The 18,893-nt window shown below is 39.5% G+C and overlaps 1 protein-coding gene across 1 annotated transcript in view; it reads right to left on the bottom strand.

Annotated features, from left to right (window-relative positions):
- Positions 1–2,429: 2,429 nt before the first annotated feature.
- Positions 2,430–18,893, bottom strand: part of LOC135464011 (zinc metalloproteinase dpy-31-like) — a 31,246-nt gene continuing 14,782 nt past the window's right edge. Inside the window, exons 2-14 of the mRNA XM_064741485.1 lie at positions 17,748–17,936; positions 15,190–15,406; positions 14,638–14,701; positions 13,697–13,763; positions 10,929–11,132; positions 10,109–10,232; positions 8,739–8,876; positions 8,145–8,254; positions 7,445–7,566; positions 6,440–6,555; positions 5,638–5,705; positions 4,038–4,155; positions 2,430–2,677 (exon numbers count right to left, since the gene is read on the bottom strand). Of these exons, the coding sequence (XP_064597555.1) occupies positions 2,430–2,677; positions 4,038–4,155; positions 5,638–5,705; positions 6,440–6,555; positions 7,445–7,566; positions 8,145–8,254; positions 8,739–8,876; positions 10,109–10,232; positions 10,929–11,132; positions 13,697–13,763; positions 14,638–14,701; positions 15,190–15,406; positions 17,748–17,936 (1,785 nt within the window). The remainder of the gene's footprint in view (positions 2,678–4,037; positions 4,156–5,637; positions 5,706–6,439; positions 6,556–7,444; positions 7,567–8,144; positions 8,255–8,738; positions 8,877–10,108; positions 10,233–10,928; positions 11,133–13,696; positions 13,764–14,637; positions 14,702–15,189; positions 15,407–17,747; positions 17,937–18,893) is intronic.

The following is an 18,893-nucleotide window of genomic DNA, read 5'->3' as shown; positions in this document are numbered from 1 at the left end:
GGAAACGTGCAGCCTCGTGTTGTGCACGACTTTAAATTGGACTACAAAGAACGTAAAATGTATTATGCCCAGTATTTTAGAGTACTCGTTTAGAACTGTATTGATCTAATGACATCATCTCGCATAATTTTGTGTTTTTATGGATTTCACAATTGTTAATCCAACTCCAAATCACTGACATGCTGGGATGTCGGTTCAAGAGTGTTAACTTAAAAGTCTTTAGAAATACGGAAACAAACACACCTCCACGCGCCATTTTCAATCAGTGACGAGAGTTCCATCAAGCAGGCGTAACCCTGGATATTACAAGCTCCCCAAATTATCTCCCTTTATGAGAGAACCATTTGCATACCTTACAGGTCAACTATCCAATACCAACGTTTCCGTGAAAACCAATGGAGTAGATTTCAAAGATAAGTGAAACAAGCTGATTGGACATTTTAGAAACCGAACTGTTTTTCAGAGTCTTTCAAAACAGTTTAAGGTCCTCCAACACGCATTCGTTGAGGATATTTTTTCCAGCGCAGCATCGCAGACGAGGGATTCTCTGTATGCAAGTCCTTGGCCTAGAAGAAAAAGCGTTTTCAGTTATAGTAAGATATTTATCAAATAATGAGGAATGATATACTTAATTTTTTTATTATTTGATCGGCGTTTTACGCCGTATTCAAGAATATTTCACTCATACGACAGCGGCCAACATTATGGTGGGAGATCGGAAACCGGACAGAGCCTGCGGGAAACCCAGGATCATCCGCAAGTCAACTGGTTATGTTGGAACCTTCAGTTTGTGGTAGGAAAGGATACTTGTTAGCCTGGATCACTGAAACGATCCAAGAATCGATTAACATGAGGTCAAATATACAGCATACGCTAAATCACACAAATACTAAGATGGAAACACTAACACTAATGTCACTGTAAACCACTTACTGAAGACAGTTGAAATTCAAATGGGAATCCACAAACTTTTCCATCTCTGTCGCATAATCGCCTTATTTCAAATGGCGGAGCTTCGGGGCACACCGTATTTCCGCAACTGCGCGCCTCTCTCCTGGGCCCTCTGTTAAGGCGTAAAAAAAACACATGTACAAAATATACGGTTGTAATCAAATGCGCTGGTCAAGTCACCTTAAGTGACTTCTAAATCATGACGTCGGAGCTTCGATTCTAACAATGGCTGGTTTGGACGCGATTTTTCAGTCAAAGGTTAACTTGGCGAACCGACATGGCTTCATCATAATCCAGACGAAAAGAGGTTGCTACACCCCATAATCCTGACGAAAAGAGGTGGTTACAGCCATAATCCTGACGCAGAGAAATGGTGATACCCATAATCCTGACGAAAGGAGATGGTTACACCGATACTCCTGACGAAAAGAGGTGGTTACACCCATAATCCTGACGAAAAGAGATGGTTACACTCATAATGCCGACGAAAGGAGGTGGTTGCACCTATAACCCTGATGAAAGGAGATGGTTACACCGATACTCCTGACGAAAGAGTGGTTACACCAGATATAACCCTGGCATATGGAAGTGGTTCCACACGTAATATGGACCATCGTTGTATAAATGAAAATTCTTCACATCAACGTTTAACGCCATTCTAATAAATGATCAATATAATCTAACTGAATATAATTCAATTGATCCAAACGTTTTTGAAAAGTCGCTTTAATCAAAGATTTTGTTTGTTTGACAACGGCATCTTTTGGGGCTAGTCCAGTTTCATAGCTATAAAGTGCTGCTTCAATGAAATGGCGTCCCACCCATGCAGTCACAACATGGGCCTACTGGCACCCGGTACTTGATCTTAATCGCTCTGTCTAGCACCAACCACAAATAACGAAGATTGCCAATTATAAAACCCCAGCATTTAGCATGAAGTCAGCCGCGTAATGAAGAAAGTGTATTGTCTACCTGACGCAGTACGCCCTGTTGTTAACACATGGGATTCGTCAATCTCTTAGACAAATACAGACATTGCAACCACGCCCAGGTATAGGCCGGGCACGTCGTTAAACACCAAGCATACATACAGTAGCATTGACTTATACATGTAGTTACCGCTTCGGTGGCCGAATGGTTAGCGCGTCCGCCTCGAAGTCGAGAGACCAAACCCGGGGTCTGGTCATACCAATGATTTCAAAAATGGTACTTGTTGCTGCCTCGCTTGACGCCCAGCACGGAGGGGCCAGAGGAAGAAAACAGATTGGTAACTGGTTGGCCCGGTTTCAGTATGATGTGACTGGTGTCATGTCTGGTCTCTTCGACATGATACTTCAGTGGCGGCAGCGCTTTTTTGGCGACATGAGAAGACACAGTATATGTATACGCACCTAATGACTCCTCGTCGCCATTATGCCTGAAAAATGAAATGACGTTAAACCCCAAGCATCCATGCATACATACACACATGTAAACACTCACGGACAGTTCCCCAGGAGGCATGTGCGTTGTCGTACGGTACTTCCACACAATCCGCACGTGGCTGAGCAGGCCGTACAGGGACCCCACAAGCCCCACACGAACCGTGGCGGAGCCGGTGTCGTCGTTGTTGTCGTTGTCGTGGTTGTTGTTGTTGTCGTTGTTGTTGTTGTTGTTGCTCTTGTTGTCGTCGGAACGGTGACTGGTGGTCTTATCCTTAAAGCTACTGGATTATTTTGCGATGTTCCTAAAAGCACAGAAGAATGGCTGAATTATAGAAAAGATTATATTGGCATTGTGTTTTATATTAGTGCAGTGTATTAGAATTGTTCGACTTTATTTGATTTTGACATAATCAAACAACAATTCTAATACAACATCGACTGTTGCCAGCCAGAGGTCAACCCACTTTAAAACGATCAAGAAGTATTTGAATTAGAAGCCTACAGATGGTTTCCAGATTAAATTGCAGTTTATCGCTGGTATAGAAATACTCAAATGCTGTGTTGTAATCGCAGTAACATGAAAACAATGCAAAGGGTCAAGGCTTTATGAATACTTAGTCCACCAGCAAATTCCTGTTGTAGAAGGCAATCGACGATCATACAGTATAACCCTCCGCTCCATACATACATCACTTAATGACAATTAACAGACAAAGGAGCATACAATACTGTGCATTTGTCTTATCTCTCAATGGTAAAGGATCGTTCACAAATGTAGGTATCCGGAACTATGACCGGATGGCTCCAACATCAGCACAAACCTTTCATCAAAATCCGTGCGTAACGTTCCCATAAAGTTGCTGACAGAGAGAGGGACAGATAAAATCGGCATAAAGTTGCTGACAGAGAGAGGGCAGATAAAATCGGCATAACGTTGCTGACAGAGAGAGGGACAGATAAAATCGGCATAAAGTTGCTGACAGAGAGAGGGGCAGATAAAATCGGCACATTCATAACGTTTTTTGTTGGAATACTTACTTATACAAACGTCTCCACTTTTCTGGTAACCCCGGACAGCAGTACGACGACTCTCTAATACAGGTGTTCTTTCTCTGCCTATTTCACGTAAAATAAAACGAGATTACAAATGATGAGAAAAATATCATACCAATATGAAAGGGTACAAGACAGAGAAGCCCAGCAGTGACGACAGCGTGGCTCAGTTGGTTGGTGCTCTAGCGCAGCGTATTGACCCAGGAGCCTCTTACCAATGCGGTCGCTGTGAGTTCCAGCCCAGCTCATGTTGGCTTTCTCTCCGGCTATACGTGGGAAGGCCTGTCTGCAACCTGCGGATGGTCGTGGGTTTCCTCTCTGTCCAGTTTCCTCTCACCATAACGCTGGCCGCCGTCGTATAAGTGAAATATTCTTGAGTACGGCGTAAAACACCAATCAAATAACTAACTAAATAAATAAATAAATAGAATTACTCAAAGTGCTGTATTTATCTTGAATTTGATTGTCACATGTTTTAGATTTCTTGCTTCAAAATGTCACCTTGGCAACATTTCACTCTCTGTATTTTGTATTCCATCTTGTACGTACTATCTCAATTTCAATCTCATAAACGTTAATTTTGTTCTGTGGGTTGCTTTAATGCCTCACTTTTTGCACAGTCTTCGATCACATATGGCGTTAACTTCAACCGAACAGTCGTATTTTTCAGATCTGAAACACACTGGTTCTCTCGCGCCAGCGTCACGGGCACAACCTCCGCATTTCTCTGAAACAATCCAAACAGAGGACATTGGTTTAACCATTATGTCCACACGTACCATTGTCAGGACATTTGATATGATTATTTTTAATCGCCAACACAATTAACAACAAGAGGGCGTATCAGTCATGTAAAGCTGAGCGTTGATTGGCAGTTCGTCTAGGAACAACTGGAAGCAAGTGGGAACAATACGATCAGACGCTGGTTTTGGTCGATCTGCGCACGCTTGGCATCACCGATTGGCTCAGCAGTTGCTCAGAGCTGAATATGTTCTACTTTTCTGCGAATCGAAGCATCCAGTTGTACCCAGGTCAATTCATCTACGCGTTCTTTGCGTCGTTGGCCACAGTTGCTCCCAGTGACGCGTCACATGTACTATGAAATGGCGACCACTGAATGGACCGATGAGGCGGAAAATAAGTTCATGGATATCTGGAGGCTTAGCTCGTACTTGTACCACAACTCTTGCAAGGCACAGACAAAGCATATTATGTACATGGGGTGTGTAGCGAGGGAGAGGGCTATAATTACCTTTCACCGAATGGGGGAATAAAGGGAAAAGTTCGAATAAAAGGGCAAGAAAATTTTCGGAAGGAAAATGAACCTAAAGGTATATTAGACATTATATCAATTACATCCACGCATCATGTACAAGGATTCCGCCCTCATGAACAGGTCACATGACAGTCACGTTGCTAAGTATTTGCTCACAGTTACCGCCAGTCGTAGTCGACATACACGCGGCGAGACTGAATCTGATCAGACGCCGCCAGTTGCTGACGATCGTAAGGTTTTTGTCAAACTTTTCGACATAAGCGCTACGCGTAGGTCGACTGTGTCGAGTTGTACCCAGTTGCTTACGATCGCAAGTCGACCTTCGCCCTTCTTAAGGCGAAATCACGCTTTAGAGCGAGATTTGTAGGTTATCGGATAGATTCGTGTTCACATGTTAGTTCCATCATTTTGAATTAAATTCACGTTGAGATTTTGCATTATATGAGCTATACCTCAACAGTGTTTACAATGATATCTGGGTTAGAACTATACATACATAGTTTGAAACGCAAACAAAATGTACTCAAATGATATACACATTTAACATTATATAATGTATCCTATTTGACATTATATAATGTTTCCTATTTGACATTATATAATGTCTCCTATTTGACATTATATAATGTTTCCTATTTTTGGCCACCAGGTCTGCTCATTTTAGCCAGTACACATGCAACTGCAGTAAGAATATTTAGCTTCTTTTTTCCACATGGTTAGTCCATCTAATGAACAACATATTCATATCTTTATTTTCCAAACTGGGAGAAAAATGTAATTCTTTCAGAACTACTCATATCCGTTTTAAAAATTAAAAGAATTAAGGTAGGCGGGAAGAAAGCTCATTTGAGCTTGATACATAAATAATTAAATATTTAGTGCTTTTTATCCGTATTGCGATTGATAATTGTACTTAATTGCTCTAATGCATACTTTATTAAGGCTCTGCTGCGGGCAAGCGTTGTTGTTGTTGCTGTTGAGGATAGCATACTTCTTGTTTCCTGATAACGGGGAGTGTATTGGATAAGAGCATGCGTTTTAAATGTTGTTAACTTTTTAAAAATGTAGTTACATGATTACGGTGCTCCATTTAAAAATGCAAATATTTCAGAAAAAAATGTTTTTAAGTGATATTTAGCATTATCTGTCTATCTTTGTATTCCACGAAGAATAAATCGCTTTTTAAATTCTCATTTGAAATGGCCTATTGACACTTTTTGTGCTTACTTTGTTACATTTTGTACTCTTTTAAGTTTTGCTGTGCTATATCCATGTGTTCGTCGCTCTTGTAAGGTACACCCACACATTCATGTGTATAACGGCGCTGCCTGTATATTATACTTAATACTTAATACTTCTACTTAATACTTAATATTCTACTTAAATATTCAGTAGAAAAATTATGAACAAGTAAAATAATAAGAGCATTGTGGAATCTGTCACAATTTTAAAGAATTATTTTCTTTGAATTATCAACCAACCGGATAATGTTTGTGTTTCAAACCAAATTAGTGTTTGCAACAGCTGATATTGGTAACAATTGGTGCTTGCAGCAATTAGTGTTTACAATTAGTGTTTTCAACAACTGATGCTACGCAACAAGTAGTCTTTCACAAGAAGTTCGAGCATGGGAGATAACTCGCCCATGTTATCCCCTTAACAGAGCGATTACGTACAAAAAAGGTCACAAGAAAAAAAAAAAAAAAGAAATGAAACTTTTTTTTAGACATTTTACCTGCGACATAGGTGAGATTGAAGCCCCTGAAACCCTTTAGCTTTGTATGCAGCAGCACTAGAGTCTCGACTCCGTGAGAAATGAAGATGTCTTCTGGGGCCCTGTACCAGCAATATCTGAGATGAAGAAACGGTAGAGCATATTGTAGTTGTGGTGTAAATTGTCTATACAGTGTACTTGGAACAGGTCCTATCATACATATTTTCCTCCAAAAACGCACGATAAATATCATAAAAACACTCGGTATGCCACGTAGTAAAACAGATTTTAATACCGATACATAGATTTCGTATTAATGCTGTCGCTGTAACACCCATGTCAGACACCAAACATGACACCAAATCCAGTCACACCTCAGACACCAGATATTATTACTCCAGTCTGAGTAATAATGGCACCGGTTTGATAAATACTTGTTTTTTTTTATCAATATTTCACTGAAACAGTTTAGAATCGTAATACATGTATGATATTGATAATTGACTGACGCTATTTATTTGATATTTCATGTTTTTTTACGCTATAGATTTTGTTTTCACATACACACGATGACGGTCATTTTCACGGGTGGAGGAAACCGCAGTGCCCGGGTGAAACCTTAGGCATTTGGCCAGCTACTGAGGAACATTTCTACGTCTAACGTATGGATATGCACATGATATTGTGTTGATATATGTTTGCTAAATTGAAGGAAGATAAACGGTCTTCACCGAACTTTAGAACCCTAATAAAGATTAGAGTAAGACGAAGTATGGAACCATTAACATGACACTTGAAAAATGTTAATTAAGCCGGAGTCAAAGTGAAACTTTTCTCGCCTAAAGTAATTAAGGCTCAAGCTATATCCAATGTCCAATCTTGCCAATGGGATAGCGATCTGAAGGCAAACTATAAGGCTATAATAATACGTCTAATACAAGAGATCCATGTTCAGTCCAGCTTGGACCCGAAGAGCCAGCGAGCCGGAGAGGATACCCCCTTGTGGAAGAATGCGCAATTATTTACCTGGCTCCTGTTCGTGTCACATCCTTATATCTAACCTCAACGTAGGCCAGACACGTGGGACGGGTGGCTTGTAATACAAAGGTGCCCTTAAACTGGAGCTTTATTCTGTGATGAGAGGGAGCCTGAAAGAACATGTGTATTAAGTATTATATTTATTTATTTATTTATCTGACGGTGTTTTACGTCGGACTCAAGAATATTTCATTTATACGACGAGAGCAAGCATTGTGTTGAGAGGTAACCGGACAGAGCTCAGGAGAAACCAACGGCTATCCGCAGGCTGTTGTCGACCGGAGAGGAAGCCGGCGATGTTCTGCATCTGGTAGCTCACATAAAGCACACAGATGCCTACTATAACGGTTAAACCTCAAACGCGAAAATGAAGTGAGAACCAGCGCAAAAAATCTAAAGCATTAGTGGAAATGTAAAAAGACCACAGCATAAAGATATAGAAAACATTGTGAGACGTCAATCAACACCTTATCAATATAGTTTACATCTCCCAGCTTACAGTCCACACTTTTGCATTTAATTCTGTAAAAATGTATCAACAAGTAAAAATACAATGTACTCCAAGTTATCATGTTCAATATTTTTTCTAATGATGTTATATTCACACTTACGTGATCTGTTTCTTTAAATAATCGTTCATGTATGTAGTTTTACTCTCGCGAGATCAGAATGTTTTTCGTTGACTTACTCTGATCAGCCATGCACAATCCGCGTTACCAGGGTAACCGTTCGGGTAACCAGGGGAGACCAAGGATCTTTCCTCAGTGCCAGCTTGTAGGTATTGTCGGCCACAGTTTGCTAGTAAAACAAAAATTAGAACACTGATTTACTGATCGATCGATTGAAAAAAGGCTTAATTTCTTGTTGATACTTTCATTTAAACAGCCCAAAAGAGAGAAAATAATGGAGTGAACATTAATTAATTACTATCCCTTGTTTTGTATTTATAGATTTTTAATTAATGTATTTATGATAAATTCTACTTATTTGTTGATGTTCTCTGTAACCATTGAATAGGACGTTTCAATTCGCATGCGCGCACACAATTGAATGGGAATGTGATATCTACCTAATCTAGTGTATTGGGAATGTGATACGTAACTAATCTAGTGTGTTTTTTGGGTCTTAGTATATTTACTTGCGATTACAACTCCGAATTAAACGGTAACTACTTACACAGGAAGAAAGAACTTCCATTCCCTTCTCTTACAATGACAGCTTTGTGATTTTACTGTTGCTTTCGATAAAATAACCGCCCCATCAGAGGGGAAGTAACTCTTACCTCTCACTCCACGAGCTAATCCTCCGCAAGTAGGGGGCGCAAATCCTCGGGGGCATTTACATTGATTACAGTTATTGGGATCCCTGTATCCACCATTTTTACAGCGACTCCATTCTAGAGTGTCTCCACCGCATTTATCTGAAAAAATAATTATGTTCAAGAAAATTACAACTACCTCATCAGTTCTTAATTGGTATCCGCTACGGCGGACAATCAGCATGTTGTGTGAGTTTGATCAGTGCTATACGTCTCATAACAACCCAGGCAATCACACAACTCCGGTACAATCAGTCCTTGTATGGTGAGCAATGCTTTCTGTTTAGTTGACGCATGCATTCACAACAACACGCGCCTAATCAATGATCTGGCACCAAGTACTTAGAATGTATTGGAAAGAAAGTTGGTCAGCAATTTGCCAAACACCGGTGGTTTAAACCATAAATAAAACCACTGCAATCACAGAGGCGAAGAATTCTTGAGTATGGGACTAAACAGCACTCTTATAAATAAATGATATTACGTTTTACATCCGTGGAAACATACGCACAAAAACTCGCTGTATCTCGCGCATGTACCAACGTGGGCCTCCAAGAACTGCGAGACTGAGGCGGAACAAATTATACATATTCAAAGAAGAATATTTTCATAACTAAACTGCGACGGCACATGAAGAAGCATTTTTTTCGAAGCTCTATTTTCTTAGAGAGAAAGAAATTTTGTGTATAAGCAAGAGAGAAAACTTTTGCAAAAATACCTTTAATTGATATTTTTTCACAGATCCCAATGTATTAACTATTTTGATTGCATGATGGGATAACATTGATAGGAATGTTTCACTTATATACGATGACAGTAAGTAATTTGGTGGAAGAAACCGGCCGGTAAACCACCAATCTTTTGTAAGTTAAAGACGAACTTTCCCCACACATATATGCGCACAAAATATATAATAATCAGACAGGTGATTTTCAACGATCACAAGACAACATTTATTGTTGACCAACAAGCAACGAGAATTAGTGAGAGCAGGTGAATCAATAAATTTCCTGACCTAGGCTGGATTTGAACCCCCACGTTGTGTGACTGAAAGACAAGCACCTTTAACCAATGGACAACCGAACTCTCTCTTCTTTAGCAAACAGGCCATACTTATTAAACGTCTTAAGATATGATTCAAAAATTCAAACACAGCTACAAATAAAATGTTTTGCTCAAGAAAGTTTAAAATTTGTACACTGGTTCTTTACTGCTGAACTAAGCACCAACCTCAATTTGAGTTCTTTCCTATTCTGAATTTAAGCACTAGTAATTTATGAATTAAGTCTTAAGTTGCTGGATAAATACAGCCCCAGTACTGTCAGTATACTTACCCGAACAATAAAGTACGTTAATAATCTTGATATCAAGGAAAGACAAGGACTCTCGCTGACCGAGCACTTGCTGCATTCTGGGATCCTTCGGATTGATAGTCGCCTTCCCATTCTTGGAGAAGTCCTGAGAAATAAAAATTCAAGTAAGACATTACAACAGCTGAATTCATGCACAGTTTCTCCAAATCTGTGTCCAGACCATTTGTGAGGAATGTTCATGTCTTAAGTGAAATAAACAAGGATAAAGGCCCGCTCAACATAGCGAGTTCTGACATTTTGACGAATTTACAACACCAGTACGTTGCGTAGCTTATGGTATCGTTTTGTCATACATTTATCTTGACACTTGTTAGATATTCTCGTAGAGTCCACAAAATGTAATATTTTGACATAAGTCAAAATCAACATTGCAAAATCGGCCCCTGTTTCATGAGAAGAATTTACACATATATTACATTTGCAAAAAATGGCCTTTTTCTAAGATAACGACTGCTTACGTCAGCTATGTGATCTATTCTACTCCAGAAAATTGCTCATGCAAGAATTGCAAGGTCCGTCTGCCTTTTTCGATGTGTTGAATCAAGAGAGTAAGGGTGTATTTTATGTAGGTAAAGAACACCGTTATCCACTATAAAAAGGGTATTCATAATATTGCGCAATATGTTCATCACCGGTAAAACCGAATGGATTGGTCCGTAGCCTAAACCAATGTGTCCGCAGAATTTGAGACAAATCCGTAAGTAGCTCCTGGTGAAGTTGGTGACAGACAGACTGACAGACACACAAAAATTTGTGGCGGGAGTGATAAATGTGTACTTACGAATGGTCCGTAGTGCATGGCAGACGAGTAGTCGTACGGGATCCCCAGGGTCTTGACGAATCGCCAGTTCTTGGAGGCGAAGTTAATGGAAGGGTTCCCTCGGATGGTGCCATAATTGATGGATATGTATAGGTCTCGGTCAGGACGAGATTGTTCGTGATACAGTCCAAGGGCGTGGCCGATCTCGTGGGACATGACTCCGAGCTGCAGACATAGAGTAAGTGATTTTAGTTTTAGAACACCTTCGGACACAGCAGTGGAGCGTAATCCAGAACTGTAAGTGATGCTGCCCTCGTAGATTTGTGAACGGCTCCAGTCCGATATTCTGTAAATGGTCGTGCAACGAGCTGGATAATTTAAATTTTATTTTGACGTTTAATGACGTTTAGCTGAGTGATTGAGCGGCTGAATTATGCAGACTATTCCCCCAACGGACTGTTTTATTGCGCGGTTGCGAGATTGCGTGATTACGTCGGTCATTCACTGATGCAGAGTCATCATCTGTTTCGTCAATTGGTGAAATTCTACTTTATCGTATATATTACAATATACGAACCATACATTGCGCTAGGGCTACTTACCTGATCTTAAAGCATGCCAAAGTATGCAGCCGATGCCCAGATAACTGATCTATTATACACACCCAGAGTTTATACGCGATTGTCTCCCTTCTCCGTAAGGTGGCGCCGGCACGTGAACGCGGGGATGTTAGCCCGTCCTCTTCCTCAGCGTTGACCTGTGCCTTTTGAGTTTGGGTGACTGCCTTAGTTCTAATCCACCAGCAGAAACCACAGGGCGTGAACATAGTCTGTTTTACATTGACAGTTAATCTAAATTTAGGTTGCAAAGCAACCAGATCTGAGCGACCGGACTGCACAGAGATGATTGGCTGCACGTTTATTTAGAGCTGAAGCTTAACGCCCTGGTCTGCCTTGGGTAACCTGGCATCCAGTAAGTGTACACAGTCTCTTAGTCGTCAAATAGATATTTACCACAACGACAGTGTATGTTGGCTTTAGATAGATGTGACTGGCTTACTGGTTTACACATGTGCGCCTTTTCACATTTATAGAACAGGAAGACGTGTGAGCCCAGTTAAGGTTATTGTAAACCAATCAGATTTGACTGGCGTTATCATCGTGCAATTCTATTTCTCTATTTTTCTCGGATGTGGTGCCAAACAAAAGGAGATGGTGTGAGATTCTGCGAGACTAGATGAACCAATATGGCGTGGTTTTTTCGTTACCAGATTTGTTTCCAGGAGTTACAGCATGTGTCGTAACCATGGTTCATACCGATCATCGCTGACCAAGGTGTCTGATGTCTATGTAAGACGATTCTTGTTGTGGTTGCGAGTTCTAATCGAGACAGGATGCGACTTTACGACAGAGGATTTGTTGGGTACCTTGTTCTCAGGTCTCTGCCCATTTCCTAAACCCCCAAACTCCCGTAAATAACAGGCAAATGTTCTTGAGATTGGCATACATGTAGCACAGAAATCCAAATCAGTATTGGTAGATCACATCTCCTTATCCGTGTTTACAGACCGATCTTTTGTTACAAAAGATCCAAGTCATAGAATACCATAAAATCAGTGAAAAAGCAAAACATGTTACTCCATATACAAAAAATGATTGGCGTCATATTTTAAACTCAATATTGGCCTTTCCGCTAACGTGATTATCTCCCCTTTCTGTTACGACCTTTTGCGCTCTGCATTGTATGTATGAGATTAGATTCAGCAACTCATAGTGAAGAGAAAAACAGGGCCACCTTTTTTTTTTTTTCTATCCCAGTTTCAAAATGTGTGTGTGTGGGGGGGGGGGGGCGGGGGGGATGGTAAGGGTGCAGTACAAAGTAATTCAACATGACTTTATTGAACAGATGAAAGAAAATCAGTTTCCTGAATGTTTGTAGGCAGTTTTTGTAAAGAAATTGAAAGTTTCGAGACCGGATGTATTGTGCGATAAACGTTGTAGGTTGATTTTATATTTTTGGAGGTTTTTGTTGGTCACCATGATAATGCAGCAATCTTATGATATAAACATGCTTTGTATTAAAACAATGGTAAGCGTTTAAACTTTGGACAGTTTTCGGATAGAATGTTTGCGAAAAGTTTAGACTCTTTGCCAGAGATTACAAAGAGTCAGCTACAGATGAAACGAGCGACGTCTCCCGGACGTTGTTAAGTGCCCGTACGAGCTGCTAGCTTAGGAAGGTGCACATAATGACGGTCCAATCTATGACAAGATTTTCAGAGGCTGGAAAGGCAATGCTTATTGGCCACGGAATAAGGGGGCTGAGTTAGAACACTAAACATGAACATTGTCGCTTGTGGAAAGTTAGCAGGGATCTGAGGCCAGATAGTCATCCGGAAGTGGCATGGCTAAACATGAGTATCGTACTCATAGGGAGGTAATTTTGTTTCCGGAAAGGTATTAAAATGAGAGATAATTATGATCATTCTTTCCACAATGGTCGCTAATACATTCTGTTACCAGAGCACGTGGTTATTGTAAGAGTTATACAAAAGTCATAAATTACACAGTTACGGTTTTATTCTAACTATTCCTATAAATGTTCAATGTTAAACTATTCCTGTACACGCCTTTCAGCACCATTTTTTAACAAAATTAGGTAAAATAATGCAAATATGTTAACAGCAGTTAATTAGACGTCACTGGTCTAGGATTACTCAAAATGTTGTGTTGTCATTACATTTATTGAACAATAACCAACCCCATTTGAAAGGTGAAGAGGCTACTTACCCTAAAACATGTATTGCCAATGGAGAGTTCTTGGCCGTGTTTCTGTTTCCCAATATAAGACCAGCACCTGGATAAGAAACGAAATCGTTGTTTGTATTACAACAAACAAGGCAAAGCTACAAGCCTACTTAACAGGAAGTTACGGGCGATTTGTCAGTTTACGATTGATTTCCGTAAAGGTTATTTGTTGTAAGAGTCGCATGACGAGCGCAAAAGATGGACGACGTGGATGATGAAACAGATGTTTCTAATGACTGAGTCATGGCATGACGTCGCCGTGCAGCGTATATCCGGTATCAGAATCGAGCTTTGGGTCGGAAGGTTCGTCAGATACCTGCCGAAGGACAGAGGTTTACTCTACACATGCTGCATTGAACACCAAATAAATAAAGAAGAAATATATTGAGCATGTTAACAGATCATGGGTATTCTTGATTTCATGGCTGTCGTTTATCGAAAACATGAAAGGATAAAACAAATCAAAAAGTAAGCGTCATCAGAAAGATAATGGGAAATTGTATGGAACATTATGTCAACTTAGATTTTTTCTTGTCCAGAAAACTACGGTCAAATGCTCGAAATGTAAGATGGCTGTATTGGCCATGTTTTTGTATAATTTTCTATCTATTATATCGGAACACAAATATAAATGTAAAATATCAGATTGGCGAAAAAATCTCACAAAAAATTATACCACTAAAATATCGCCCATACAGCTTAATTAAATGAGCATTTAACTTTACTTTTCCCTCTAAAAAAAACAGATAAAAAAACCCCCAAAAAACACTACAGATATTTTAGATACAGCGTTCCGCTGATGGCCCTATTTAATTTTGTTTTTCCATTTCTTCAGGAAGATGTATTAAATGCTCTTACCCGGATTTCTTGACGAATTTGATGTGAGGACCAATCACAGTTTTGCTGTCTGAAACCTTGTTAACCTGACACACGTGTTGTCCTGCCAGTGGTTGATGGCCTGTCGAATTCGACTTTGCTGCGCTGAGGCTGGACAAAACAATCCGAGCAAGACACATTGAGTTTCAGCCGGGTAACTACAGAGTGAGTTAAAGTTTCAATCGAGTAACCGCAGTCAGTTACAGTTACAGCTAAATAACCACAGTCAGTTACAGTTACAGCCAAGTAACCACAGTCAGTTACAGTTACAGCCAAGTAACCACAGAGTCGGTTACACTTACAGCCAATTAATCACAACCAGTTACAGTTTCAGCCAAGTAACCATGGTCAGTTACATTTATAGCCAAGTAACCACAGTCAGTTACAGTTACAGATGCAATGGATATTAGGTAAGATTCATTAATATATGAGCAGCATAGGTGAAATAGTGTTAAAACAACAACGAATTTACAAGTCTGGTATCTGGACACCGGTCAACGTCAAGTGAGAAATACTGCAAGATTAATCGCAACTAAAAACGATGCGAAGTTTCTAAGCCACAGGTATATAGGAATATTAAGTATTTCTTGCTGACTTACTGAAGGCATTTCGGTTAAACTGCCATGATATTGGCCCGGTCCATAAGAAATTATCGAAGGCGATTGCCCTCCGTTTAGAGCGGCCGTTGTTGTTGTTGGTGTTGTTGTCTCCCGTGTTGTTGTTTCCGGTATAGGTGCTCATGATCGTGTCCACGCTTTCCCGACTGATGATTATATCACCTTCGAATTTATCCAGCTCCTCAACGTTGTATTCGTTCTGAGGGAAAATAAATAGACGGAAATAGGTGAAATATTTACTCAGTCACGATATTTCAGGTTTTAACATTAAAGCCATTTTCATACACGTTTTTATTTCACGGTCAAATTGAAGTTGTTTTCCTGTCTCACCTACTTTCATTTGTAACCTTGCTTGTCTGTTGAATTAACCGCTGACCGCTGTCAAATAACAGAGAGATTTACAGGGTACGAATTTACACTAATCATATATTTATTTATTTAATTATTTACCTGTTAGGTGTTTTACGCCGCATTCAAGAATATTTCACTTATACGATGGCAGCCACATTATTGTGGGAGGAAACCGGGCACAGCCCGGGGGAAACCCACGACCATCTGCAGGTTGCTGAAATACCTTCCCACGCTAATCATATAAATAAACAAACAAAGCAATAAATAAATCACCATGCTGCAAATGGAGTAGCCTACTTATCAGTAACAGATGTGAAGCACTTTCTGGCTTCACTGTCTACTCTCACTTTACATCACTGCCACCAGTACACAGTTTCTACACAGCTTAGATAAAGAAAATGCATGCGTATAATTTATTGTTAGAGGCAAAAGGTTGAGACGGATTGTTTGTGTTTTCTGACATCACTTCCTACTTCATCACCATGACAACAGTGACACTGGTGTTGTTCAAGATTTCTGTACAAAATTTTATTTCTGGTGGCAGTGATCTAATGCGAAAGGTGAAGAGCGACGCATGCGCTGTAAGGGGTATGGGGGGTTGAGGAGACTTTGCACACACCAAGGCCTATTTGAGGTCATGGAGTGAGTGAGTGAGTGCTTGGGGTTTAGCGTTGAGGTCATGGAAACACGTCTGTCAGCAACTTAATAGAGATATATCGCCCTGCTGTACAACGCGTAAAATACATTATACGATAACTAGGCTTGTTTAATGACAGATTTAGACTGATGTGTATTTTGAGCTCTACAGATTAACAACAACAACAACAAAAATTTTTTTGCCTAAGATAATGGAGTTAATTATGTATATGACGGTTTGAAAAAATGCCGACCTAAATTAAAATGTCAGAACATGAGGAAAGCGTTTTTTTTAGGCTGTAGGTTTTCTCTAAAACCGCTGACACGTTAAATTATACTCATAACAAAGCGTGCCATCGTACTAAACGAGGGCATAATCATAACAGAATTGTAAACATTGCTAGAATTAATCATCACATTTTTAATACTAAGCTGAGGAAGGTATAATTAAGATAACGGGAGTTTTCTTTGAGACGTTAGAAAAGCTAATTGTTTAGGCACATTAATTTTTCTTTTTTTCTTTCTTTTTGAAAAAGTGTCTGTGAAAATTGTTACAGTAGCCTACTTATCAAATGGCCACACGATCAACTTTAAAAAGAGCCACGATTTCTGATTACTAAGCACTTTTTAAGGCGACATAATCAATTTTTAATCCACCAAACTGCTTAGTCTTAACTTTGACCACTTAATCGGTATAATATATTTTCTGTTATATAGTGTGATGTCTATAACTTGAGTTATAAACTCAAATGAAAACTATTTGAATTCCGCTGTCATGGAGCACAATGTACACCATAGCTTAGATCTTGAAAACTCAGAGTTTTAAGTACAATTTTTACCTTGCCGATCGTGAAAACCATATACAGATTTAGGGTAGCGGGGTACTGGGATTTTACAGCTGTGGAGTATAAGGCCTATCGTGCTAATGTCATTGAAAATCAGAAGTATATTTTCAGTACTAGAATTTTACAGTTCAGAAAAATCATGCTTGTACATTGAGTGATCTTGAAAACTCGAAGTATATCTTGGGGTTTTATAGGGAATATAATGTTGACGAAGGGTTTCATTGTGAAAACTGGACTAAGACTGTTTGAATTTTACTCGCATGGAATACGGGGTAAAACTCCTATCATATAAATCTGCTCTTATACATACAAACTGTAATACTGTATGAAGCTTTTATCCTTACGGCTAGGAAATTATTGGTTTCAGGTATGAAACTGCCAATGCCCTAAATAATTCTGATGCTACATTCTCTGTTACACAATCATTCCAGTCCGCGCAGGCAGAAATTTTCCCTAACGTACGGCGTTTTATTGGCATGCGTTATTGTCATCGGAATCTTCATTTTCAGTACAGTATTTTGTGTATCTTTGTTTCTGGTAAAGCTGAAATAACTTCACCACAAGTCTGCTTTTTTGGTGTAGTCTACAGCTACATGTATTCGTATGCAAGTTTTAGAACATATATTTGTATTACTTTATGGAATGTATACACTTATGTAAGCGTAGTTTCGTTTGCGATTGATTCTAGTTTTCTGTGGTCTTACTTACTTGGAGGTGGGGGTTGAGAGGGAGGGGGTGGGACGTGTATTCCTTCACTATGGGAATAAACGGACGAAGAATACTCACTGTGCTGTTGCCCATTTCTTCCTCCCTTTGGGACGCCATTGTGGCAATCTCTCCCCACACGTACATCCGGTCTTCTAACGTCTCGTTGTGCATCAAAGGGATCAGCTTAATCTGAAATCCAAAGGGATTAATTGATTGATTGATTGATTGATTGACCGATTGATTGGCTGTTTGATTGATTGATTGATTGATTGATTGATTGATTGATGGGTAGAAAGGAGAAATAGGATATTGCATAAAAGAAACCTGATCTTAGCAAAAAAAAATATTCATTTGTGTATAACTTAAATTATTCAGATCATATTTGGTCATTGCTGTGATATGTTCGTGATTAATAATTATGTTTACTGTTTGCTTGTTGTAAATTTTTTCACACTAAGCTCTAGTGTGCTCATATCATGGGTTTATCTCTGCATATAATCAATTCCTCTGTGTGTCGGTTTATTTTGCTTGAGATAAAATACACACTATCTACTATAGTTCTATCAAGTACTATCTAATTGTCTTTTTATCATCAGGCTGAAGGATCGTGGATCACGTTTGCCATGTTTTGATACTTGGTCAAAATGGACCTATAACAAAATGCTCGCCCGATTGTTAGCTGAGCTGTGATGAAAAAAAAAAACTAAAAAAGAAAAAAGAAACCCACCAAAATAACAAAAGTGGAGAACAGCTAAGACATATACAAATGTATTCCCGCAAAATTATATTCTAAAATCTGAATTAGTGCCCTTTGGGAAAAAGATGCACACCGACAATGTCTGACCTCCACATAAAACAGTATTTATACTTCGTATGCAAAACCTTAGCTAAAAATAGAACACGTGCGGAGATTTCAAAGGCCGCACGTAAGTTTGAGGTTTCACATGGCTTTCATGTTGCATGCGAAGGCTCGTTTTTGCGTGACGTCAACACCACAATTTGTCTGTGGGAATGTTCGCAGCAGGGAGTGGACAAAAAGTGTCCAATTAACATGGACAACACCCCAGCTCGACTAAAAACTGCAACTCACAATCTTCCAATCAAATGTTCAAAAAAAAAAAAAAACCTTTTTCACATTTTGCTTTC

This window comes from Liolophura sinensis, chromosome 3 (assembly GCF_032854445.1).
Source record: "Liolophura sinensis isolate JHLJ2023 chromosome 3, CUHK_Ljap_v2, whole genome shotgun sequence".
Taxonomy (NCBI): domain Eukaryota; kingdom Metazoa; phylum Mollusca; class Polyplacophora; order Chitonida; family Chitonidae; genus Liolophura; species Liolophura sinensis.
The sequence above is the reverse complement of the archived record's forward strand: the minus strand, read 5'-3'. Positions and strand labels throughout refer to the sequence as shown.